This window comes from Crinia signifera, chromosome 1 (genome assembly GCF_055691185.1).
Source record: "Crinia signifera chromosome 1, ASM5569118v1, whole genome shotgun sequence".
Classification (NCBI taxonomy): Eukaryota; Metazoa; Chordata; class Amphibia; order Anura; family Myobatrachidae; genus Crinia; species Crinia signifera.
In genome coordinates, this window is record NC_139217.1 from 341,629,689 (window position 1) to 341,657,664 (window position 27,976).

Below are 27,976 nucleotides of genomic sequence, written 5' to 3' on the forward strand. Positions count from 1 at the left end.
ATCCATCTAAGAAGGAATTTGCCAGAAGGAGTGAACCAGAATAACCCCCAATGGGTGAAATTTAATAGGATGAGAGATAGAGAAAGTGAGAGATTTGGTAAGAAATCTCCAGTTTTTTAAAGCAATCACTGGTTTGCAGTGTAAATGATTGCCGCTTTAAAAAACCTGGAGATTTCTTACCAAATCTCTCACTTTCTGATTCTCTCATTCTATTACATTTCCCCCAATATCTCTGTAGGGTGGACCGGCATATAACTTAATTAGGAAACAAATATAGATTTATTTTCTCATTCTATGATAAGGGAATTTATACAGTAGTAACTTGTAATAGTGAATCCTCTATTTTACGGATGAATTGAGGTTTCAACCGGTCCCTGGGTTTCCGAGCAGCTCTGTTGTATTAGGTTTATCGAGCCATATGGTACATCTCCCAATCTGTTTGCACCTTTTCATGAACATCTCCACTTCTTCATAAATACTGTAGCTGTATCATTGTTTCTGCATATTTTTGTCTCTATTCAACACAAAACGCCAATCTCTTACAGATAAATATACAGATAAATAAAGGTTATCTTGATAAAGCTTTGTTATTTTCTTGTCTTATCTACAATGTTAGCAAAGCTAATTACATGCTGGGATGCCGTATGCCCCTGTTTGATATGACTGCTGCTAAAAAATGAACGACGCAGTGTTCCAATGACTGATTCCTACTGTAGACCCCTGAGTTGTGCAAGGTACAGGTTGTTACAAAGGACAGAATCATTTTCTCTATAAGCCCTGAAGCAGGACTGGTTGGCTGGTCTATTTGTCCAAATGAGTTGTTCCAGGTCTTGGCATTCAGATGGCTGATGCATGCAAAGTTCAAATCTCCCAACCAACAGACCAAACAATGCTGGGCCAGCCGAATGTGAAAGCTAATGAAATAATTCTCCAACTCTGCTTCTTAAAACAATGCGGGCTGTGCATCAGCAGAGCTGGGTTTTCATCAGAGCTGTAATCCAGTATTATCGCTTTGCATCACGCTGGAAATATTTTGTAAATAGTCCTGGCACTATTCTCCTATCCCCGTTCAGTATAAATGTAACCAGGAGCTGAAGGGCCTTTACTGGAACAAGCGGGTACTGGCATACGGGTAAGACCTGCTTACTTGATTCTTCTCATTTTGTTCTAACCAATACAAATAGTGAATTGACAATAGTCACAATGAGAACATTTATGTAACGATGTAAAGGTTCGCCCCTATACATTATTTATATTAATAGCACAACGATTACAATAGCTTGTTTGAATTGTATTAATAACTATTTTTTTATTTTACTGTAAGGCATTATTTATACAGTGGTTAAGTTTTGTTGGTTGGCAACATTTTGGCATATCCCTTCCGTAGTGACTCAGGCTGGAGGGACATTGTTTAATCTTTATTTAGGCTCTTACCTAACATGACAATCATCAGTCCACTGAATTCCTCCTATTCCTGTCCCTACCAGGCCACAGCAGGTATCGCTCGAATAGGTCAACCACTATTGGTCGACAGTCTTAAGGTCGACACAGCAAAAAGTTCGACCTGCGCTAGGTCGACGTGTTAAAAGCAAAATGTCGACATGCAAAAAGGTCCACATTAATTTTTTTTACTTTTTTTGGGGTGTATATGTTGACATAGGTTGACATGGACACCCTAAAAGTGTACCGGGTACCCTTGCAGGGCTCCCTGTGCGTGCCTTGCTTTGGGCACTGTGTCTCGCTGTATTGGGCACACTATTATATTCTCCCTCTGTGCCCACTGGGATAGTAAAGTATGAAGAAGTCAGTTTAATAAAAAAAAATATCATGGAAGATTCATATTGAGCTTTTACTTATGTCGACCTTTTGAACATGTTGACCTAATGCATGTCGACTGTGGACCTTTTCCCTCTCGACCATATACCACCACAGCAGTCACATACTATAATCCGGCAGGAGGCATCTTACATTGAAACCATGGTGCATGACACAGTATATGTGTGATACCGCACTGCAGTGGGTAATCCCTAGAAGATGATCTGACATACTGTATGTGACAATTTAATATCTGGACAAAGGAGGTCGACGCCCAACAACCATTAGAAAGAATTGCAAAATGTTTTATTTTTGTGCTGACATTACTGTATGTGGCACATTTCAGTTATCTAAAAATACATTTGTACAGTCATTACATTTAGTGACAACCGTATGACAGGCTTAGGTGGTGTGGGCTTTGCAGCAACGGCTATAGTTTACAAGTTAAACATCATGACAGCATGGTGGCTTGGTAGCACAAGGGATAGCATTGTTGCCTAGCAGTAATGGGGGCATTTATTCAATTGTAAACAAGGCACTATGGGCCAGATTCTCTAAGCTTCAAAAGTGATAAAATAGAGAGTGATAAACAGCCAGCCAATCAGCTCCTGCCTGACATTTTTCAAACACAGTCTGTGACATGACAGGTAGGAGCTGATTGGCTGGCTATTTATCACTCTCCATTTTATCACTTTTGAAGCTTAGAGAATCTGGCCCTATCTCTGAAATGTGGGGTGTTCTCTCTTCTCCCTGTGTTCAAGGTGATATTTTTCATGAATGCCACATACTGACATTAGCATTGGCTTGAAAAACATTGTACTCTTGTGTCTGAATCTGTGTGGTAGGAAAATCTGACTGTGATCTTCAATAGGGCAGAAACTGATAATGAAAGTGATTGCGCTTTGAATTCAATGTGTACGATGCTTCTATTCTATTGTCAATATTCATATGATGTGACAAAAGTTTGGTGTTTGGTGGACTCGCAAAGCTGCGAAATGCACAGCTTTGCAAGTGAACCAGAATAAGGTCCTAGCTGCACTGTTGCTAGATTATTCTGTCCATGTAACAGTGTCAACTCATGCGCTCCAGACTGATCACAATTGTACCAAGCTTTTGCCATTAACTCTTACTGCCCCTACAGTATCTCTGCTCAGGGACGGATTATAATGGGGGCACAAGGGGTCAGTGCCCCTGGGTCCCCCTCTAGCTAGGGGCCCCCTGTGGTTGGCATGTTTTTTAGCTAAAGGTTTTGTGCATGGGAGTGGGGTAGTGCTGCAGATTCACCTATCTGCCAATGTGACAATGATTAATGGTGCTGAGCATTGGGAGCCAAGTGTGCAGTGCATTGCTGGGAGTTGACTAAGTCCCATGACACTTTGCACCAGAGGGCAGAGGCTGAGACATTTGTGCTGAGCTCTGATTGGTGGAGCTCATTACATGCTTCTCAGGCCCATGGATAACAGCAGCAACAGCCTAGTCATGGGAGGGTTTTTAATCAGAGGCAGCACTGGGACTGTGAGGTCTCCTACAGAGTAAGGTGCAGAGGGACAAACACAGGCTTTTCATGTGGTATGTATGTATGTATGTATGTATGTATGTATGTATGTATGTATGTATGTATGTATGTATGTATGTGTATATATATATATGTGTATATATATATATATATATATCCCCTGAAGTTACCCATTGACCAAGTTTATACTGCCTTTACTCTGTGTTTTGACAGTGTAATATTCCCCCATGCAGTTTGTGGCCAGTAATGACAAGTGCAAGGGGGTCCCCCTGTCTAAAGTGCCCCGGGCCCCCCGAAGGCTTAATCTGGCACGGTCTCTGCTCATTCTTACCAATAATCCTCTGCCTTTACAATGTACCCTTTTACTCTCTGAACTTTCCAGTGTACCAGATCTGTGGCATTAACCCCGTGCTTGCTGACTCTGCCTTCCCAAATGTATGACATTAACCCTAATCATGGTTGTTGATAGCTCTTTATACTTGATTCGTTTTTCAAGTATACTAATCCCTGGGCATTAACTCTGACCGCAGTTGCTAATGGTTGTGTTGGGATTTTGAAGTGAAAGTGCTAAATTGTACTAAACATAGGGGGGAATCCTATTATTTTCAATGTTTTGGTGGGTGTGAGTATGGCATTAGAAGGTGCCGGAAAGGGGGCAAGTTTAGATCTATTGTGGCAACAGCAACTCGCACCCTTCCCGGGGAATAGCATTGTCCCTATAAACTGAGCATACATAAAAAAGAACCTCAGAGATTTGTGCTCCAGCCAATCAGCACCTCCGTCATGTTTTGAAAAATGACAGAAGCTGATTGGTTTAGCGCACCATTCAAGATTAATAACGAGTGATAACAAGAATATCACGCATTTAATATACCCCGTAGGTCTGATGTTTTTCCCTCTGAAATGTCCTTGTTATTTATGCAATTGCCAGTGTGTCTTCATTATTTAGCAATTACACCATTATCTGAGAGTTATGCTGGATTCCGAAAGTCTTGTGCGATGAGTAATGAAATCATGGAATATTACATACATTAGATTAGAAGGTTTTGACTTCAATTGGGGAACAGTATCAGGTATTTGAATCTATGACGTATCTGAGCTTTGATTGCATAAGCTCTGCCGTCACACTAGACTATCTTTTCAGTACAGACATCTGACTCGCTTTGACATGCTGGCAGAGTATTCATTTTAATCAACGATAAGAGGCTGAATTTTGGAAAACACACAAATCATATACAGTATGTATAAGTTATATGTAAAATTGTGCTTCCAAATAAGATATGCACAGATAATAATAATAACACTTAGCTGTGTTGAACAATATTATGACTGCTCTGGGTTTTTGAAAGAAAGCACAAAGCTTTCAAAGGAGTACTCTCATACCTCCCAACTTTATCAACATCAGAATAGGGACACTCGCGCGGCTTTGTCGGGCGAGCGCCATAAAAGGGGGCGTGGTGTATGCAAATTATGGCACTGCTTAAAAAATTAGGCCGTGCCCCCGTTTTCGGCCGCGAATAGACGCTGTGCGCATGCGCACAGCGTCCATTCTGTCAGATTGGGGGGGCTCCCAACTGCCTCTCCCCCCACAGCAGGACACTGCCGGCCGCAGGAGGGGCGTGGGAACGTTTCCAAAAACCGGGACGTTCCCGCGTTTACCAAGACAGTTGGGAGGTATGGTACTCTGCCCACCAACAAAGGTTCACATAAGTTCACATGAGGCCACTGGTGTAACTATATATTTGTGGGCCCCATAGCAAAGGTTTGTAATGGCCCCTTTGTACCACCCAGTGATACAAATGTATATAGCACATGTTATTTTAACAGAGAAGCTGGGCCCCTCTTATCTCAGGGCCCCATAGTAGCTGTACTTCCTGCACCTGCAGTGCTTTCCCTGCTGTGGGGAGAGGGCATCCGGCAGCTGTTGAAGTCCATAGCATTTGCCCTGCATATCGGCCTGCTATCTTTTAGTTAACAGCATAGCATAGCGCCCCTGTCATTTTACGAACATCGGCTCCTTCATACATGGGGAAAAGTGATATCAGCACACATAACGTACACAGATGCCACTTCCCCCCATAATGCAGCATCATACATCTGCCCCCATTAGTACAAGGTGTCAGCACATATCTCTGCTCTAGTTCCTGTGTTGAGATGACAAAGCCGATTTTTTTTTTTGGTGTATGTTGAATGGTAGATTAAATCAATTATTTTGAAGACTCGTCTGATGATTTTTATGTGTGTGCTTTTTCTCCTCAGTAATAAAACATCAGTGTAACAATGGCATCTGACCATCAGGCTCCAGCCACTAAACAACAGCAACTTAACTCAAAGGTAGGTGAAAGAGTGCCGGTGGTGCAACCAGTGAGCTCCCATGAGGAGTGTGAGCTGAGGTTCCTCACACAACAACCCCCATACACATTATCATAATACACATTGTAATAATACACCAACACTATATAAAATGTCAGATGACATAAATCTGTTTCTCAGCTGCCCCAGAAACAATGCAGTCCTATGATAAGGGCCCATTCAGTCTTGAGAATAGTTGCACACATACCTGCTCAGTACATGCATGTTTCCATTATGGGTGTTCTCAGCACTGTTTCCAGTTAGGTTCAGTAATGGTACACCAGTTGAAATTCAGAGTAACACTATGATCCCGCTGTATGGGTGTTGGAAGTAAGATATCGGAACCATTTTATGGGATCACAGATGCAAGATGTGACATGCCATAAAAGTGTCACCACTCCCCCGTTACCTCCCATAAATGATCCATGCCTCTCACTCACTTTGCAGATAAATCATCAGTGTGATGGCGGTTGCAAGACAGTGGTCAGGCTGCTGTCTTCACAAAGCAGTGGTGGGACATGCAAGTAGCAGTAGCAAATTATCACTTTACGTGAAAAAGTGGACAGAGCTAAAGTACCAGCCCCAAATGCCATGTAACAGGCTTTGGGGCAGATGTTAAACTTTAACAAGAAATAAAGCCAATTAGCTCCTAACTGTCATTTCTCAAACACAGTTTGTAACATGACTGTAAGAAACTGATTAGCTGGTCCTTTATCTCTCTTTATTACCCTCCACTTTATCTCTTGTTAAGGCTTACATATACATATGCTCCTGAGTTTGAAAAATGGTAGTTAGGGGCTTGTTCGCTGGTATTTTATCTCATGCACTTTATCTCTCTTCAAGGCTTAGTACATAGACCACTTAGGCCTTCTTGTATCTTTGACACCAGAACTGTAACTAGACGTTTTGTCACCTGTGTGAAAAACTTGCGTCCCTGCTTAGTGCTGGAGCGTGCAGGGGTGTCCGTGCCGCTGGGGGAACCTGCGGCGCTGTTATTTTGTATAAGCTGGCCGCGGCCGGCGGGGTCCCTACAGTGAATAGAAAATAACTAGCGCTTCCCGCGCTGCCAAGCGCATAGCGCTAGTTATTTTCTATTCACTGTAGGGACCCCGCCGGCCGCGGCCAGCTTATACACAATAACAGCGCCGCAGGTTCCCCCGGCAGCACGGACACCCCTGCACGCTCCAGCACTGCAGGGACGCAAGTTTTTTTACACAGGTACCACAGTTCGCTAACCCTCCATGCTGAGGGTGAGGGGTGAACTGCCGCCCTCCAGGTGCCAGCGCCCTAGGCAAATGCCTAGAGCTGCCTAGTGGTGGCGCCGGCCCTGGGAACAGTGTCCTCCTTAGAAGTTGACCTGGACTGGCCCCCATCAGGTTCCTTTAACAAGCCTGGACCAAAGTAATTAGTACCTGCTCCCCTCTACACAATTAATGCAGCTGTATATGCATCTCTGTACCTGATAAGACCAGTTAGATAGTTAATACCCATTGGACAGCTGCCATAAAATAATCTTCCAGTAGCTGTCAATCTTCAAGCAACCTCCCGGCTCCCCTGCACCCACTGCTCCACCCTCGGTGTGTCTCAATCAGCTGAACCCCCACAACTCAGCTGAACCCCCACTCACAAGTGTCAGCATATGCACAGCATGCACATTTTTTGGGGGCATATACCAAACCTATTTGTGTATTTTACACTACGCATATTATTTATTTATATAGCGCACACATATTCCACTGCGCTTTACAGAGAATATTTAAACATTCACATCAGTCTCTGCCCCAGTGGAGCTTACAATCTATATTACAACATGCATGCACATGTACAGGCACACACAGACATTCTATGGTTAATTTTTTCTAAGCCAATTAGCCTACCAGTATATTTTTGAATTGTGGGAGAAAACCAGAGTACCCGAAATAAATCCACGCAAGTACAGGGATAATATACAAACTCCGCACAGTTAGGGCCATGGTGGGAATCGAACCCATGACCTCAGTGCTGTGAGGCAGCAATGCTAACCATTACACTGTCCGTGCTAACAAAATCTAGCACAACATCAGCCCAAATGTTTGTGTATATACTGTAAATACAGTAGTTATTAAAGTACCTTGTTATGTGCTTATGTTTCCTCCGGCAACTTGTTCTATTCTTTTGTACTACGGCTACATGGTGACACTTTGTGTGTTGTTTAAGCTATGAATGTAATCTACTGGTGGAGATATAGTTTTCTAAATTGAATTCTATAGATGCTGAGTACTGATAACAGAGCAGGAAGTGATATTAATGGTTTGTAAAGGAAACATAAAGCTGGAGTGAATATATACAAGATATCGGTCTTTGTGACCTTACAACAGTATGAGAGGAACTTATTTGTCACCAAAACAAAAAGCTGTTCCATATCCTAATGTTTCTTCCAGCCTCCATTATTACTAGTGCTTGTTATTCTGTGCAACCTATTCACCAAAATTATAAAATGCTCTCTTGAAGATTTTGTTGTATTTCAAGGTGAACTGTTTTAAAGCAAAGATTTGTATTGCTGAAAACCATTGGTCGACAAAGTAATGGAGAGGGGCTTTATTCTACATTTAATTTATACATTCATGGAGCATCATCAATGCCATTTATTTTATACTACAGTAGTTACCAGCTCTTCAAAATAATGGAACAATATAACAGTAATGTCAATGCTGGCGGCTGTACGCGCTCAAATGGAGCAACACTTGAATTGCTCCAAGAGTAGTGGCTACCGGATGCACAACACCTCCATAGAACTGATGAGCAGCGTTAAGCCCCATACACACTACCTGATCCCCACCAATATTGGCATGCACACTTGCTGATGCCAGTGGGGAAGGGAATTGTGGTGACAGGGGGAGGGGGTCATTAACGGTGCGCATGGAGGCACAATGTTAATAATATTTAGTGTACACACTAGGCGATAAAGTAAAAGGGCTGTTTTGAGTGTTAGCATTTACTATATCGCCTAGTGTGTATGGGGTTTTAGACTTTTATTTGATAGGATATTAAGCAGGGCATTTTTATGGTGTAGGAATTAATTTCTAAATATATTTAAAATTAATTCTAATTACAGTGACACAGATTAAAAAAAAGCAAATTGTACGTACAGTATTAGCAATTGCACAAAACCAAAAATTATACGTGATGGTATAATAGAATATAAAAAAGAAACTTTAAATACAAACAAATAATATTCATAGTTGAATACTTGTCAGAATAATCAATTAAACCGGTTATCTAAACTACACCCAGCCAGTGGCAGATTTTACTTATGGGTTGCAGGACTGCACAATGGCAGGATCCATTGGGCAGGTACCAGGAACCAGGGCTGGCGGCGGACTCCTTTTTGGGTAAAGGAGGAATGTAAGTAGGAGCCGCCGCTGTCATCAACCACAATTAGTTTGCATAATCTAAATATATACTCTGATTTTTTTTTTTGGGGGGGGGGGTTGATGTATCAAGCAGTGAAACCTACCTATCAGTTTATTGATTATGTTTGGTGAATTCTACATCAAAATTAATTGGTTACTATTAGCAACTTCTCCACGGGTCTTACTCTCTTCACTGCTTCATATATGAACCCCAATTTAAAATATCTCCATATTATATATTTTGTATACAAATACAAGCAATATTGTATTTCAAAGAAATATACAACAAATTGTAAAATATGATAAACCTGAATAACTAAATAGACTGTTAGGTCTAAGTTGCAAATCAATATTATCTGTAATTTGCTGGACAGCTGTGAAACATTTATCTAGTAACAAAATATATCAATAGCCAGTTGGCTTATTGGGAAAATCAGGAGAAGTGTACTGATGCAAGAAACAGAATGTGAACCCTTTCAAATGACCAGGATTTCTGAATAAATTGGTCATAAAATGTGTTCTGATCTTCATCTAAGTCACAAAAATAGACAAACACAGTCTGCTTAAATCAATACCACACAAACCATTATATGTTCTCATGTTTTTATTGCACACACCATGTAAACATTCACAGCGCAGGGTGTAAAAAGTATGTGAACCCCTAGGATAATTACTTCTCCAAGAGCTAATTGGAGTCAGGAATCAGCCAACCTGGAGTCCAATGAATAAGTCAAGATTGGAGGTGCTGGTTAAAGCTGCACTGCCCCATAAAACACACACACACACACACACACACCAGTTTTGAGTTTGCTATTTTCAAGAAGCATTGCCTCATGTGAACCGTGCCTTGCACAAAAGATCTCTCAGAAGACCTACGATTAAGAATTGTTGACTTGCATAAAGCTGGAAAGGGTCACAAAAGTATCTCTAAAAGCTTGATGTTCATCAGTCCATGGTAAGAAAAATTGTCGATAAATAGAGAAAGTTCAGCACTGTTGCTATTCTCCCTAGGAGTTGCTTTCCTGTAAACAGGGCCGGCGCTACCCACTCAGCAGCACCTGCAAAGCAGGGAGGCGCCATGCTGAAAAGGCGCTGTCTCCCTCACTGCTCTGCTAAAGCTGCCTCAGCCCTCACTGTCACTGCCTCCTGCACACCCCCCGCAGTGCCTATCTGACAGCGGGCGGCAGTATGGAGAGGCTGAGCAGCTCCCTGCACCGCGCACACACTGTCCTCCTCCTGCGACCTGCCCCCTCTTCCTCACAGACACTTGCGCTGAGGCATGTAGCGCTGTCTGTGAATGCCTGGATGACATGTCGGGGGAAATTTACTAAAGGAAATTTATAAAAAATAGGTGTACAGTATTTGTATCCAGAAATACACTTATTTTTGACATTTACTATCCCGAAAATACAGCAATTCGTATTCGTATTGATAGTACATCAATATGATTATGAATACGAATTGCCGTATACATGTACTGTACATGCACCTGAGATCCTCCATACAGTAGGATCGCATGTTGCATACACTCCCACAATCGGGCTGCAGATTGTTGCAATGGCAATGTGAAAGGGCGCAAAATGTATGGTTTGCAGGAGGGAGCCGGACACCCTAGCACCGGCCCTGCCTGTAAAGACTGCAAGAGCACAATGCAGAATGCTCAATCTGGCGAAGAAGAATCCTAGTTAAAGCTAAATGCTTACAGAAATCTCTGGCACATGCTAACATCTCAGTTGATGAATCTACGATATGTAATACACTAAACAAGAATGGAGTTAATGGGAAGACACCACAGAGGAAGCCACTGCTGTCCAAAAAAAACATTGCTACATGTTTGAAGTTTAAAAAAGAGCACCTGGATGTACCACAGGACTACTGGCAAAATGTTCTGTGGACAGATGAAACCAAAGTTGAGTTGTTTGGAAGGAACACACAACACTATGTGAAAAAAAAGGCACAGCACACAAACATCAAAACCCACAATACTATGAGAAAAAAAGGCACAGCACACCAACATCAAAACCCACAATACTATGAGAAAAAAAGGCACAGCACACCAACATCAAAACCCACAATACTATGAGAAAAAAAAGGCACAGCACACCAACATCAAAACCCACAATACTATGAGAAAAAAAGGCACAGCACAATAACATCAAAACCTCATACTCATCTGTGAAGTATGGTGGAGGGTGCATCATGGTTTGGGACTGCTTTGCTGCCTCAGGGACTGGATAGATTACTATCATTGATGGAAAAATGAATTTTAGTTTATGAAGACATTTTGCAGGAGAACTTAAGGCCATCTGTCCACCAAATGAAGCACAACAGAAGATGGGTGATGAAACAGGACAATGACCCAAAGCACAGAAGTAGATCAACAATAGAATGGCTTCAACAGAACACAATACGCCTTCTGGAGTGGCCCAGTCAGTCGTGACCTCAACCCGATTGAGATACAGTGGTATGACCTCAAGAGAGCAAATCACACCAGACATCCCAAGAATATTGCTAAACTGAAACAGTTTTGTAATGAGAAATGGTCAAAAATCCCTCCTGAACGTTGTGCGGGCCTGATATGCAACTATAGGAAACATTTGATTGAGGTTATTGCTGCCAAAGGAGGGTCAACCAGTTATTAATTCTAAGGGTTCATATACTTTGTCCACCCTGCACTGTCAATGTTTACATGGTGTGTTCAATAAAAACATGAGATCATATAATTGTTTGTGTGGTATTAGTTTACACAGACTGTTTGTCTATTATTGTGACTTCGATAAAGATCGGAACACATTTTATGATCAATTTATGCAGAAATCCAGGTAATTCCAAAGGGTTCACATACTTTTTCTTGCAACTGTATGTGCATGACTCCTTGGTGATATGCTACCTGAGTGATAATCCTAAAAAAGGAGGCATGTAAATAATGTTTATGTCAGATGACATCACTTACTGTACACACAGGGATGGATGCATCCCTTGTCGCAACCCCTGTCTCGTTCAGACTTTCAGATAATCACAGCATTAGCATATGAAAAAGTACAACTTTTTTCCCGATACAGAAATTGGCATTCACATTTTATATACATTAAAAATACCTCTGTAACACAGGACGTATGTTGTTTCATGCCAGGTACAGATGAAGGGAGCAAACAATTTACAGTATTCTAAACTGTACCCACAAAATCATATAACATAGATACAATTAATGTAGAAAGCACCAATCCGTTACAGAGGTGAATCAGCCAATCAGAAGCAGATAGCTATTGCTGTAGTTACACCACCATTAGACACCTTCAAGTGATGCAGCTTCTGACAGGCATACAGTATGTCTCTGTGAGTGTAGTTACACCAATACACATACGTTATGCTAAACAAACAGACCTAACACTCAACTCGGCAGCTGTGTAATGTTCTGATTCCTGATTTACAGATTGTCATCTTTGAGCAAGAAAACTTCCAAGGTCGCTGCCATGAACTCAGTGGACCCTGTACCAACCTAAAAGAGGCTGGTATGGAGAAAGTTGGCTCTATCCTCGTGCACTCTGGACCGTATGTATCTCAACATTATACCATGTCACAGCTTTTTCACAAAGCCCCCTCATATAGCTCCATATGTCACAGCATTTGAGCTGGAGATATTTTACTAAAAGGAACCTACAGTATGTACACATCTTCAGCTGTAATTATCAAACTGTCCACTACAGGCCATTTTCATTATTATTTTCATGTACATGTACCCCATGCTGGGGGCAAGAGATCCCTCTGAAAAAAAATTGTCCCTCTGGTGTATGCAAGCCTCAGGATAGGACACAACCAGTGGCGGATTTGCTACAGACCTTACAGGGAAGATTCCTGGGAAGCGGGCACACCTCTGAGGCCGCCTATCAGCCAATTGCTTTTTTTAAGATGTGGCCCAGCCCAGAGTAGTGGCCCCATCCCTCTCCTATCTCCCACACAAACAACTGTTGCAAATTTAGGCCACCCCCGGCCGCGATGCTGTCGCATATGTACTAACATATGCGGCTGGCATCGCGGTGTGGTCCCCCGCGATACCTGTACACCGGTGTGCGGGGGGTCTTCATCACCTCCCTGCCGCCACGCTCTCCTCTCACGCCGGGGACAGCTATGCATGCTGTCCCCGGCGCTTCCTCCTCCCCCCTGCAGCCGGAAGGATGTCCGGCTGCTTCACTAGGGGGAGACAGGGCTTACCTTCCGGGGTCCAGGAGGACCCTTCAGGAAGGTAAGCCAGAGGGGGGGTCGGCGAGGCGGCGGGTTTGCGTTGGCAGGCGGCGAAAAGAAGCCCATAGGCTTCTATAGGGTATCGCCACCCAAAGGTGGCGATACCCTTCAGTGCGGTATCATTTTTGATACATTGGAAAATGCGGTAAAACCGGGGTTTTACCGCATTTTCCATTTGATACATCTCGCCCTTACAGAGTAACCAGCATCTGTTACAGGGACAGAAATGGGTTTTATCTGTCAGTGTAACAATGTCTAGATTGTTTCTGGGCTCCACTGGGGAAGGGGTAATATTTGTAATATTTGGGGGAATATGGTAATAAGTTGTCTGCTTGATGGAGGTTTGGGGTCTGTGGTCAGTCTCCATGGGGTCGGTAAAGTATTTTTGAAATGTATATTTTTGTGGTTTTTCACAACATTTTAAAGGTCTGGGGGCCACTAGACTACCAAGCATCTACAAACCATTATCCACACAGGTGTAGTGACTTTACCCTTGGGATACAAATGTTCTTATAGAACGTAACCCTATGAAAGCTCTTACACAGTAACAGGTTTAGGTGACAGGGGAGTTAGACTTCACAATATTTTAATCTCATGGAATTTCTTTCAGAAGCTGGTTATATTTGAAATGAACATGCTCAAGACCCAGAAATATGCTATGAATAAATATGCTATGAATAAATTATGTAAAATACATTTATAAAGTATTAGTTAAATAGATAACACATTCTATACAATATTATTAAAACTGTCACATAATAATACACCTACTTCATGGATTACCTGAGTTAATTCAGACCACTGGGAGGTGATGCAAACAGATAGGAGGTGTCGAATTGGTCAAGCTCTAGAAATTGTTACCGTACAGAGAGAGAACTCTTCAAGGTTATCAACCTGCTGTAGATTTGATAGAAACACCATAAAAACAGCACGCAAGTGTGACAGTTTGTAATTATACCATTTTCTTATATCAACTGCTTCAGGGAAGCTGAGGATATTGTACGATCAAAACTGATAATTATTTTATTTTGCTATAAAAGGAAAAAAGAATGAACCTCATACATACAATAAGATTCACAAATATATACATAAACGTTCCTATAAGCTTGATATTTGTTACCTGCTCCTCTATGGCTATCGCTATCTTTTGATGATTAACTATTGTAATACTAAGAGTAATACTTTGGATCTTTCTCCAGTAAAGCTTATACCCTTGCGTCATAATGTCACTAATGTGTAATAGCTCTGCTGGGTTCCATGGTTCCATCTGGAAGAAATGTGATTACTAGAGACAGGATTATATGCATTTGCATATTTGCATATGCATTTGCATATTTTGCCCATTCTCACTGGTTATTGCATATTTTACTTAAAATCTAGTGATGGTGCATATTTTAGGCCCTGTCCTCGTCCCACCTGTGAATTACAGCACTGGTTTGCCCTGCTGCTGCTGGCCAGGTAGTGGTAGAGTGTGCAGGCTGGGGCAATATGTGCGCAGTGTGGGGAACCTTGGATGTACGCTAAGTCTGACACTGCTCTAAGCTGCCAATATATGTTGATAAAAGTCAGTCGAGGTGGATGCCATTACGAAGCTCCTGAACCTTTGCCTGCCCCTGGCCTGGGACTTTACACCAAGAGACAGACTTCTGCAGCAGAGGACGCGGCCCGGAGGGAATGCCGTGTCACAGTGAGTATGCGGCGCAGGGAGGAAGCCTTCCACTGAGCCGCCCTCACAGCTATGCTGACATTTGATCCATCGGCTCTGGAGATGAGGGTCCGTGTAGTTGATGCAAGAAGAGCTCTGGACGCTGCAGTCTGCTGTAGCAGCCAGGAAGAAAACAAATCCTGTGTACAGCACTAGACATCTGCAGATGCTGTGGGCCTATTTTTTAGGTTTATTTGCAACTAATTGTATGCTGATTTTTAAATAAATAAGTTCAAAATTACTTTTTTTTTATTATTTAATGTAGCATATTTTAACACTTTTTTCATGCATATTTTAAGTATTTTTCATGCATATTTGCATGCATATTTCAAGCTTTTTATGTTGCATATAATCCTGTCTCTAGTGATTACGTTACTTTTTCTTTTCACATGCGTTCTTTTTTCCCGCCAGAATGTAACAAACTGTTAATTTGGCCACACTTAAGGGTCTCGTTAGCACTTTGATGGATTTTCTATTTTGCTTATACAGCTAAAGGCTGGCCTATCATTGGATCCTGTATATTAAAGTCCAGCTGTTTTATTTTAGCTAAGAAACATAATAAAAGTAACTGTGGAATGTCTGTGTAAAGTGTGTAAAGACAGGATAATTATGCAAATCTTAAAGTATTATTAAATAGTTTGATGAATTCTTCTGAATTTTCAAAGGGCATTCAGAATTAAGACTTGGGCCTAATAAAGTGCAAAAGTGAGTTTTATACAGTATTTACTATAGGGAAATATCTTAATGAGAATGAGAGCAGGTAATTGGTGAGGATTATATCTATGTCACTGGAAGAATGCATGAATAAAGTTAGTACAGTGGTTTAAAAACTGTGTGCCTAGGCTCTTGCTGGGGTGCATTGGGTGGGTGGTCCAGGACAAAATCTAATTATTTCTGGTCATGGTAGGCAAAACCAATGCTAACGGATGCCAATCATAAAACATGTGGACAATAAAAACAACAACTATAAACCACCACATAACTGACCCTAAGGATGACAATTTACTTAATTTAAGATTTATTTTCTAAATATATCAATAAAACTTTTATCTTAGGGGTGCCATGAAAAAAAATGCATTTACTTACTTACTTTAGGGCACCGTGATTTAGGAAAGTTCAGGAACCACTGAGCTAGTAGATCAGGCATGTCCAAACTGTGGCCCTCCAGCTGTTGTGAAACTACACATCTTAGCATGCCTTGCCATAGTTTTAACATTCTGTAATAGCAAAACTCTGGCAAGGCATGATGGGAGTTGTAGTTTCACAACAGCTGGATGGCAATAGTTTGGACATGCCTGTAGTAGATACTCCGAAGAGCTTGTACCAGAAAGTTGAGTCAGAAAGGTTTAGTTTGTTTCTTTACTAAATTATGGATGGACTAATTAAATTGTTGACATCCAGACATCGTGCTTAAGTTATTATTGGGCTTTTAAATAGATAAGGAGGTTTCATAAAGGAATTCTGTCTTTAAAGACATTTTTTTATATATTTTTTTTTTATTAAAGCTGTGTGATGTACAATAAGATACACAGTATAAATTGATATTTGCATGTTATTGTCATTTCCAACAAGAAAGATTAACAGTATGGTAGTATACAAAGACTAGTACATATCAAGTTTATTTTCATCAATAATAAACATAGTGCATCATAAATAAAACAAATGGATAACAAAAGTAAAAGAAAAATATGTACTCTCCCCCTCTCTCTGGAGACCCCCCGACCGACCCACACTTCAGATACATAGAGGGTTAGCTTATGTTTGAATCTATTGTTATGGGAGTGTAATTATTTAGACATAATAAATACCAGGATGTATTTTATACATCATGAGGTAAGGACTATCTTCAAGGAATTTTGAGAGGTCTGAAGAGAAGAGTTAGATTTACATGTTATTTTCATAGAGATATTTTGAAATAAACTAATTGACCACAAGAATCAATGTAAATTGAAAATAACAAAGGGTTTAGAACTAATGCTTGGGGTACATCATTTGTAGATGTAGATAGGTCAAGTGAATCAGTAAATCTTTGTAATTGTCAGTGATGAGGTAAAATTGTTTTAACTGTAATGTCGGGAGCAAAATTCAGACTAAACAGCACCCATTGGACAAGGGACTGCTTATTGCCCACCCCTGTGCTCGACTGTATGACATGACAAGTTGGATAAGTCAGTTACAAAAAAGCTTTTAAGGACTGGTAAGCTGAGAGATAGGGTGGAACGGATGAAGGGTGTTTGGGTCAAGTCAAGAGACTGCTCTATATATATATATATATATATATATATATATAGATAGATAGATAGATAGATAGATAGATATTTAGATAGATAGATATTTTGGTACTTGTTTAGTTTCACGGCGGCAGCATGGCCGCCAGATACTTCCGGTTTCGGCGCTCGGAAAACTATCTAAAATAAAGTCCATGCCAACGTGAAATGGTTCATACCCCCACTATCCACGTTGGCATGGACTTGATTTTTGTAGTGCAAATGACAAGACATGCATACCATGTGCTTTACCAGTAGATTTGTATATTGGATTCAGTGGTGAAAAATACACTAATATCTGAACAAAGGAAAGAGACGAGGGGCTGATATGACTGAATTGTGAAACAAGTGCAAATTGTTAGCACCTAATGCAAGTCAATCGGTATGCAGCTCTGGAGCAAAAAAGATACTACAGTATGTAGTGTGAATAAGAGGAAAATGTGTGAAAATACTTTTGGCAACTTCAAGGAGATAGCTCGGTAAAGGGGTTTATTGGTGCAGCGTCTAGATGTACTACAGTATGTATAGTATTAAGCTTTGCAGAGAGATAAAGTAAACAGAAATAAAGCATCAGCCAACCAACTCCTTATGTGGCCTACACACATAGAGACACTGTTGAGTGTTCTAAATGATGTTAGATCACTCAGAAAGATCTCTCAGCACACAGCGCTGCACAGCGATGTGCCACCAGTGCTGTGTGCTGAGCCATCTGTCAGGGCCAGTGTTCTCCTCTGAGAGAAAACAAGGCACATGCATGTACGTACAAAGGTATTATACAGTAGCCTGCACAGATGCTAGAAGGGCTTACATATTTGCCCACATGGATGTAAACTATAGAAGAAGGCATTTACTAAGATGACAGGCTGCCAAATTGGCTCTAAATAGTGCCCAAAGTCTTTAGCACCATATTAACTGTTCATGTACTGTCTAATAGATTTTTTAGGGGTAAATACAGTAAATAGCAACTTATTGGGAACCGAGTGCACATATTAGGGGTGATACTGCAAAAAATAAGTTGTATCTGGAACAACCGGTGTTGGATGGCAAGGGGTGCAACAGCATTTATATTTTGTCCTGCAGGGTAAATACTGGTTGCTTTTACCCACACAGCTTAGTGATAATGATAACAGTGGTAATATGGTAGATGATTGAACCTTCTTTTTTTTAACAATGCCTTTTATTTGGCCTTTACTATACCTAATGAAGATCTGATTGAGTATTAGGCACTGGTTGGTGCATACTGGTGTCCCGTCATGAATGAGGTAGGTAGACATTATACATTACACTATAGAGTGTAAGCTTGCAGCAGGGCCCTCCTACCTCCAAGTCTGTCTGTTGTTACCCAGTTTGTTTTATCACTGTCTACAATTGTAAAGCGCAACGGAATCTGCTGCGCTATATAAGAAAATGTAAATAAATAAATAGACAAGGATAGCCAGGAATCCATGGATGAGATAAATAGACAGGATGAGCCCCATCTGTGTAATGGTTAGCATTACTACCTCACAGCACTGAGAGCACCTCCGCCCTAATTGTATGGAGCTTGTATATTCTCCCCATGGGTTTCCTCCAGGTACTCCGGTTTCCGCTCACAATCCAAAAATCTACTGATACAGTAGGTTAATTGGATCTTGGTAAAAAGATGTAACGCCATTGTGTATCCAGGTTTGTCACTTAAGATTTGACCCTAAGTTTTGAAATTGCTAAAAGAAACATAAATCATTTGTTTGAGCTGTAATACATTCTTCAGCACATTGTTACATGAGCAGATGGTACATGCAGACTAGAATTTACTGTACCTGTGGGTTACACATCCCCATAAGGCACTCATTCATCCATGTTTCTAGTTATGTTTATGCAGAAGCCACATGTCATTCATGTTTTTTAAGGTTCATTTGTAAATGACTGTAACATGACTTTCTCTCACCCTATTATTCTATACCTGTTGTTCCATAGCTGGGTAGGATATGAACAACTGAACTGTAAAGGAGAACAATTTGTCTTTGAGAAGGGAGAATACCCCCGATGGGACTCCTGGACAAACAGCCGAAAAACCAACGACATCTCTTCCCTGAGACCAATCAAAGTGGTAAGTATTGGACTCCTTTCCCATACAGATACAATAAATATATACACCGGAAAGGACTATACAGGATGGAGACATTTTTCTCTACCAAAACAATGGTTGTCAACCCGTATATATTTCTATGGGGGATGCATTGTTGCCAGACTCACCAATAGCCCATGGTCTACAGATCGCAGCTGTAGTTCCGGCAGGGTTCCCCAGGAACCCTCAGCTGGTATCAGCTCCTGTGCAAGGCGGTCAACCTGATCATGCATGCGCAACAGACACTAAGCACATGACGGGGACCTTTAAGAGTCTCTGTTCCTGTCTGTGCCGGGTGATACATTCACCCGATGCGATTGTATTCTGCAATGCAATTGTAAGCACTAATATTACACCCAGATCCAGGGCCGGCGCTACCCACTCAGCAGCTCCTGCAAAGCAGGGAGGCGCCGTGCTGAAAAGGCGCTGTCTCCCTCCCTGCTCTGCTAAAGCTGCCTCAGCCCTCACTGTCACTGCCTCCTGCACGCCGCCCGCAGCGCCTGTCTGAAAGCGGGCGGGCGGCAGTATGGAGAGGCTGAGCAGCTCCCTACACCGCGCACACACTGTCCTTCTCCTGTGACCTGCCCCCTCTTCCTCACGTACACTTGCGCTGAGGCATTTAGCGATGTCTGTGAATGCCTGGATGACATGTCATGTCCGGATCCACCCCCTATCCATTGCTCCCTGCGTCTGTCAGCTGTCAATCAAATGACGAACAGGCAGCGCCACCCTCCCTTCCTTGCCTCTTCTCAGTGTGCTGTGACAGTGCCACTGCCAGTCCTCAACACTCCGCCCCCTCTATCTCCTCCCCTCTTTTTCCATCTCCTCCTTCTCTCCCCTCCTTTCCCCCTCAGTCACGAGAGGGGTGTAATGGCGTCCTCAGCGTCCTGCCTACGCAGATAGAAGAGGAGGGACTGCACAAGAACAGTGTAGATTTTTTTTATATTAATTTAGACACTTTTTAAATAATGGGCTGGGTTATGTGAGCAAAGGTGGCCATACACACTGCAATAGCAGTACAAAAAGTTTGTGCTGGACATACTTTTTGTACTGCTTTCGGATCGCATCACATACACATTGCATGCATGCGGTGCGATGCGATCTAGCCCATAACGTATGTGATTCTCGCAGCGTGTATGGGCACCTTTAGTGCCTGCAACATTTTGCGGATACAGCACTGAGATGGTGTATACATACATGTGCATGCACCAGAGATCCTCCATAGGATAGTATGTTGCATACACTCCCACAATCGGGCTGCAGCTTGTTGCAATGGCAATGTGAAAAGGCGCAAAATTTATGGTTTGCAGGAGGGCGCCTGACACCCTAGCACCGGCCATGCCCAGATCACATTGCAAATTGTTTACAGGGTTATTGAGTGAAATTCATTTATTAATGTTTATACTTATTTGTCCATTTCCAGGATAGCCAGGAACATAAGATCGTCCTTTATGAAAATCCAAATTTTACTGGGAAGAAGATTGAGATAATCGATGATGATGTCCCAAGCTTTCACGCTCACGGCTACCAGGAAAAAGTGTCTTCCGTCAAAGTTATAAGTGGAACGTAAGTACAGGACTGACCGCATTGCGAATACCTACCATTTTTTCCATGAAACAAAATCAAGACGGAACAGAATTATAGAGTCTCCACATGGCTTTTTAAATACAATTGAGCAACATATGTCATGCATTTGTCCTTTAGGGAAAATCTGAATATCATAGATAAGCCTTTTCAACAGGGCGAATGAGTATATTAAATAGAACAGACTTCTTGGAACAGGGAGTTAAACTGTTTTTGTATGAGAACTAGCTGCATCAATTAAGAAATTCCTAATACAATAGGCAACTCACTCTTTGGAGATTGTAGCCTGAGCACCTCATGCACAAACTATTGTTCCAACCCTGGGCCCCTCCTGCCTCAGCCATCCAGCAATGAAATTTACCCTTCATCTTTCTTCTTCTTCTGACCACGCTGCTCATCATATGCTGCTGTGGCTTCTCTCTCCTTTAGTGGTATGGCGTGATGTTGTGACATCAAGATGTCATGCTAGCTGTATTGTTTGGCTGCAAAGGCATTGGCTGGTAAACTGCAGCCCTTCCTTCACTTGGTTCCTCGGGGGGCAGGAGCATGGGGACCACCTTCACTATACGGCAGTAGCGGCATGTGGACAAATAAGGTGGTAGGAGTGGGGTGGGCTCTTCTTTCTCTGTCAGGGCCCAGGACAGTAGTACTAACAGTTCTCCTATGATAGTGGCCCTTGGACAGATGTACTAAGCCTTGGAGATTCATAAAGTGGACAGAGATACAGTCTCAACCAATCAGCTCCTAACTGGTCTGTTTCAGGCTGTGTTTGAAAATGACAGATAAGAGCTGATTGACTAGTACTCACCTGTGAGTAAGAGGGGGGCTGCCGATGGCCACACCACTGGGTCTGTGCCGGTCCGCCGCCAGGTCTCCGCCGGTCCTTGCTGCCAGGATCCCGGTGCTTGCCCTCTACAGTTGTCAGTGGCCAGGCCAGGCAGTACAGCATATGCCCATGTTGGCTGCAGTCCATAGAAGCTGGCTAGGGCTACACAGTAAGGCAGGGAAGAAAACAAGAAACCAGCTTTCTGAATATCGCAGCCCACACTGGCAGTCCCAGAGGGAAGGTACACCTCCCAATGGGACTGCATGTCATGCGGGTGACTGGCAGGTACAGTAGGTCTTCCAATAGAAGGTCAATGCCAGTCACAGTGAAGCCACTGGCTTTACTAATGCTGAGGAGATGGTGGATTTTACCTGGGGCAACTGCAGTCCTGCAGCCCATAGGTAAAAACCGCCACTGCTCATTTTCAAAAGCTTAGTATATCTATACCAATACATTAATTGAAATACTACCAAATATGAATTTTTAAATGCTATAGAACAAAATGTTGTCATCTATACGCTTTCAGATTACTGTATTATGGAATGTACAGACAGTAAGATGAACCGTTCTTATACTGAGAACACATTATAAAAGTTTGCCTAATGATGCTAATGAGTAGACTGATTTAGACTGGTATACACCACAGAGCTATAACTAGACATTTTGGGGCCCAGTGTCAGAAAGAGAGTTGGTGTGCCCCTCCGATAATTAAACATGGGACAGTGAGCACCAAAGGGGGGGTATATAATATAGCGATGTGGCTTGATGGGGAAGGGGCGTGGCCACATAATAGTACCAAATAACATGACACCACACGGTAATACCTCTTAAATACGTTATGCCAGGTAGAGCACTTTACACAAATTATGCAGAGTAAAGCCCCTTAATCACACCAAGCCAAGTAAAACCTCTTAAACACATAACACCAGGTAGAGCCCCATATAAAAGATATGCCAAATAGCCCCTTACACACATAATGTCCGGTAGAATCCCTTATAAACATTACACCAGGTAGCCCCATCTACACATTACTCCAGGTAGAGTCCTTTATAAATATGATAGCCCCTGAAACACATTAAGCCTGGTATAGCCCCTTATAAACCTTATAAAATGCCAGGTAGAGCGAGAGAGAGAAAGAGAGAGTTTTCCATCATATTCTTTTATGTGCAGCGCTGCAGCACATTGTGGGGTAGATTTATTAACCTTGGTAAAGTGATAAAGTGTCTGTTTTTTTTATCACCGGCCAATCAGCACCTACCTGTCATTTTTCAAACCAAGCCTGTAACTTCACAGTTAGGAGCTGATTGGCCGGTGATAAAACCCAGACACTATCACTTCACAGAGCTTAATAAATCTGCCCCTCTTTCACTGTCTGTTTGGGTGATTCTGGCGGAGGAGTGTTCCCAGGGTTGGTGTAAGGCTTCTCTACACCCTAGGCAAAACTTAAACTTGCATAAAATCTACACAGTTATCGGCCCTATCTGACAGACATGTTAGGCCAAGGATAGTATAGTAAGTACACAGCATTAGTGTGGTATCGCGGAGGGTTTGCTTGTAGTATCATTTATTTCAATAACATTTACTGTAAAATAAACAATAGGGTACTCGGTTTCGTCAATTAAATGACTGTGGGGTAAATGTATAAAGCTTGGAGAAGTGGTATCTATCCCCATAAATAACATTATGTGTTGGGGACTGATTGGAAATGGTTCCTTGTTTTGAACTTTTAAGTACAGTACATTCTTGAAACAACTATTAGAGTGGCCAGGAAAGTGGGTTATTACACATAGTGACTCAAATATAATAACCTGGCACCAGGGGTAAATTTAGTGGACAGACCGTCTCTAGGCCAAACATAATCTGTCGCCCCATCCATCATGTTACTACCCGATTTCATGTTGGGGCCTTCTGACTGCCAAAGCACCACCAACCTCACACCCACCCTCTTCACCACCACAACTTCCCTAACCACTTTTACAGAATAAGTCCTGAGGCACTTAAGACAGTGGGGCCCACCTTCACTCCTCTGGCTCTACACAGCTTGTCAGCACAGCTGGTCATACTGCCCCCCAAATATGGGACTTCAAAATGCAAATGTATCAGTGTGCTTTGGTGGGGGTATATTCAATTGAAACGTTAATCCTTCTTGCAGTGGAACAAAGACAATTTAAACAACCGTAAAAAATAAAAATAGAAAAACAAAATCTATCATCTATCTTGTCACATGTAAGAATAGCAGCAGCCTCTGTACTACTTACACACTGGGACAGGACTTAGGAGGACTCTCTGTGTGTGTGTTTGCACTACACACTGTCATTCTGGCAGCATAGTCCGGCTGCTGCACAAGAGGGAGAGCTAATGATGTATGTGTGATCTGGCCAGTGCTGATAGATCAGCGCCTGGAGTACAGTGTTCTCGACGCCCCTCACCCTTTTAATCCAGCACTGCTCTTCACTCCCTTGCCTCAAATCACAATATCATGCTATCAGTCCATTGTAGAATGGACAGTCAAGCACATAATAAAACGTTTACTATAGAGAGGTAATATATGTGATAATGAGATAACATAATTATCATATGAGATCACATACATGTACAAACAGCTTGCAGTGCAGTATACCCACAATCTATGCATTATTTCTATTTATACTGAATTAACAACTCTTAACATGTCAGAGTGGTGATTTCTTGCAGGTGGGTTGGCTATCAGTATCCAGGTTACAGAGGTTACCAGTACCTGTTTGAGAAGGGGGATTATAAGGACAGCTCAGACTTTGGCGCCCAGCACCCCCAGATCCAGTCTGTGAGGCGCATCCGTGATATGCAGTGGCACCAGAGGGGAGCATTCCACCCCTCCAATTAAGAGAGAGACTTCATCTCCCCAGTGCCACTGAAGAGAAAGAGATACTGGAAGGCTTTAACGTGATCTGCTGCTGTTTTTCCCATGGCATAGTTACCCCACATGCCACTGTGTGACTAAACCTGCTGAAACAATTTAATAAAAGCTTTGAGTTTTAAACTCCTGATGACTCCCTGTATGTGTGATTATTTTGCATAAGTATGTATTCTTAAATACACTTAAACTAGTATATTGAAGATGAAATGGACTAGTTTAGCAGTGACTAAAGGCCTATACACACTCAGCGACTTTGAGCTGAAAGCTACTCAAAACAGCAAGTTTCAGCTCAAAGCCGCCCAGTGTGTATGGCCCGGTTATGACCGCTGCTGCGCGCTCCAGCATCATCGCCAGGAAAGCCACATATCTGCTGGTATTACTAGCAGATGAGCGGCTTTAAAGACGGCTTTGCATAGTGCTGCCCAGAGCCGGCCTTAGGCATAGGCCAACTAGGCAACTGCCTAGGGCATTTGGAATTCCTAGGGGCACCAGCAGCTTCTGCTGATTAAAATGATATGCAGCATGTCTATATTCTGTGTGTGTGTGAGGCTGTATCTGCATATGAAATAGTGTATTCATGGAAATCACTGTAACATAGCATTCCCTATGCAGGTACAGCCACAGTCGCACACAGAATATAGGTATGACACATATCATTGTAATCATCAGAAGCTCTTTGTGTGTGCTGGTCATAACAATGCAAATAAGACGAATTTTCAGCAAAAAAGGCACCCAACGTTAGCAGAACTGGCCAGGAGCTGCATGGCCAATTGAGGCAAGATGTATGAGGAAACATCTGTATCCAAGCAGAGGCAGAGGTCAAAGTGTTAGCGGCTGTGCGAGTGCTGTCTGCGGGTGGGATGGCTGTGCAATAGTGTTCGGCATATGTGTAAGGGGCATTATTTGTGTCATGTATAAATGCATTAATAATGTGAGACATATGTGTAACAGGCATTATGTGTGTCATGTGTATAAGGGCATTAATAATGTGCAACATATGTGTAAGGGGCATTATGTGTGTCATTATGTGTATGAAGGGCATTAATAAAGGTTGGCATAATGTGTAAGGGGCATTATGGTTATAAGGACATTAATAATGTGTGTCATGTGTAAGGGGCATTACTCTGTGGTATTATCAGGGATGCTGAGAGAAAGGGGTAGGGGGTACAAATTACCCAGGCCAAAGTCTGATGGAAGGGCCCAGTGGGGGCCCCGGGCCCCCTCCCCTTAGTCAGCAGCAGCTGAAGCTCTTCTCCTCTGCCCAGCACACACTGCTTTGTGCTGGATTGCAGTGTGGCCATGGAGGTGCTTAAAATACAATATTTTCTCAGGATTTTTTTCTAAGGGTATAATGTGAATAATGTGAGGAAAAATGTATATAAGGTAAAGTGGTACTACTGTGTGATGTAACGTGAATAAGGGACACCATTGCATGATATAATGTGAATAAAGTTGCACTACTGTGTGGCATAATGTGAATTGGGGGTACTATTGTGTGGCCATGCCCCTTCCCAGCAAAAACACAACCCTGTTTGGGCTGCGCACCAAATGTGTGCACTGTTTCTATTTAAAATATTGCGGATAGGAGCACCAAAATGATGACTGCTATGATGACTGTTGATGGTACTAGGAAAGGGGAGCAGGGTCAGAGGCGGAACTAGTGGCGGTGGTAGGGGGCACCAACCAAAATCTTGCCTAGGGCGTCATTAAGGCTAGGGCCGGCTCTGGTGCTGCCCTATGCAAAGCTGTTCTCCCCCTGCTGACGGTGATGGGCAGGGAAAAAGCCATTCAGTGTGTATGCATTGAGCGGCTTTCCCCATAGCAGTGATAGTGGTCATCGCTGTCCATACACGCTGGGCAGTGTGTATGGACATTTATAAACAGAATTGATGCTCCCAACTGCTTGTTGGTGAATTAGACATTCCCCTTACTTGGACTCACTGTGTGACCCCTAGCACAGCTGCTGTATTAACAGATAAATAATGGTCATACAATCTGCATTGGATTTGCACTATATAGTCATTGCTGCCCTGCCTATCTGGATTTCGATATGTGCTGTCACGGGAGCGTGCACCGGGATCGCAAGGTAAAAAACCTGTGCGATCTGCATACGATCTGCATACGATCTGCATGCAATTTTGACTATATACTCCAAATCTTATGTCAAATCTCACTGTGTGTGTGTACACAGCATTAGATACATGCATAGACCGCTGATAATCACTCAAAACCGAGTTTTAGTGCAGCTCTGCAACGCTGGGCATTCCTTTGCTAATGCTCCAGTGACGTGGGTGCCGGGGAAGGCAGCTGACATCACCGGATGTCAGCTGCACACCCTGTCCTCGCACAGGACACACGCAAGCCTAAGACACCTGAGATACAGACAACTGGAACACATATAGTATACAGAATTGACACACACACATTATACAGACACACAACCTACACACACATAAATAGTATGTATATACACAGATGACACACACACACACACACCTGTTTCACATAAAAACAACATCATTGAATGCAGGTCACAATAAGTTGTAACATAGGCTGCACCAAACCCCCACCCCAGCACTCCCAGCTTCCAGATAAAAGAAAGTCATATCCAACATGAATAACTATGGGTTGCAGGTACATATGTAGTACACATTCACAGGCACACTAGTGGTGCCAACAACCCATGATTGTGAATAATCATAGGTACATAGCTAAATATTTTATTAGCAAGTAAGGTATATTTTAGGGGCAATCATTTTTAAAAGTTTTTGTATTCTGTGATCTTAGAGTAATAAAACGTTGTTATCTTAACCCTTTGAGTGCCAAGTGAATTTGACAAAATAGGTGTGAAAATTGATAAACATTTTTTATTCAGTATAATGACCTGCAATGTTCCTCTTATATAGGAAATATAATATTTTTTTACACAACATTTTTCAATTGGAATTTATATAACAAATGTGAGCGAGGCTGACATTTTTTGCAGATATTTTGCACATAGCTCATAGAGATGTTGGCACTCAAAGGGTTAACTAATTGTTTTGTGCTGATGCTTCTAACAGTCTGATTTCCATTTTACATGGAAGAATACTGAAGCAGAGTGTTTGTGGGATTGGAGCACATTAAATAATGATGCCTGATATGTGAAGGACAATAACTCACTTTAGGGTGTACAGTAAGTAAGTGGTTGGAGAAGGTCTGGTTTACTGGGTTTTAAATAAAGGAAGTAATAGATTTCTCTGCCTTGCCATAAACCAAGATGTTTGCAATAAAT

At 42.2% G+C, this 27,976-nt stretch overlaps 1 protein-coding gene across 5 annotated transcripts in view; it reads left to right on the forward strand.

Moving 5' to 3' along the window:
* CRYBB2 (crystallin beta B2) overlaps positions 1 to 24,829 on the forward strand; it is a 36,085-nt gene extending 11,256 nt beyond the window's left edge. For 3 of the 5 annotated variants that reach the window (XM_083146405.1, XM_083146414.1, XM_083146443.1), the window contains exons 2-6: positions 5,591 to 5,665; positions 12,509 to 12,627; positions 19,246 to 19,378; positions 20,820 to 20,962; positions 24,501 to 24,829. In XM_083146405.1, the coding sequence (XP_083002531.1) occupies positions 5,612 to 5,665; positions 12,509 to 12,627; positions 19,246 to 19,378; positions 20,820 to 20,962; positions 24,501 to 24,669 (618 nt within the window). In that variant the 5' untranslated portion in view covers positions 5,591 to 5,611 and the 3' untranslated portion in view covers positions 24,670 to 24,829. Of the gene's footprint in view, positions 1 to 1,107; positions 1,133 to 2,552; positions 2,577 to 5,590; positions 5,666 to 12,508; positions 12,628 to 19,245; positions 19,379 to 20,819; positions 20,963 to 24,500 lie in introns of those variants that run through there. The other 2 variants (XM_083146423.1, XM_083146433.1) reach the window with 2 other exon arrangements.
* Positions 24,830 to 27,976: the final 3,147 nt, after the last annotated feature.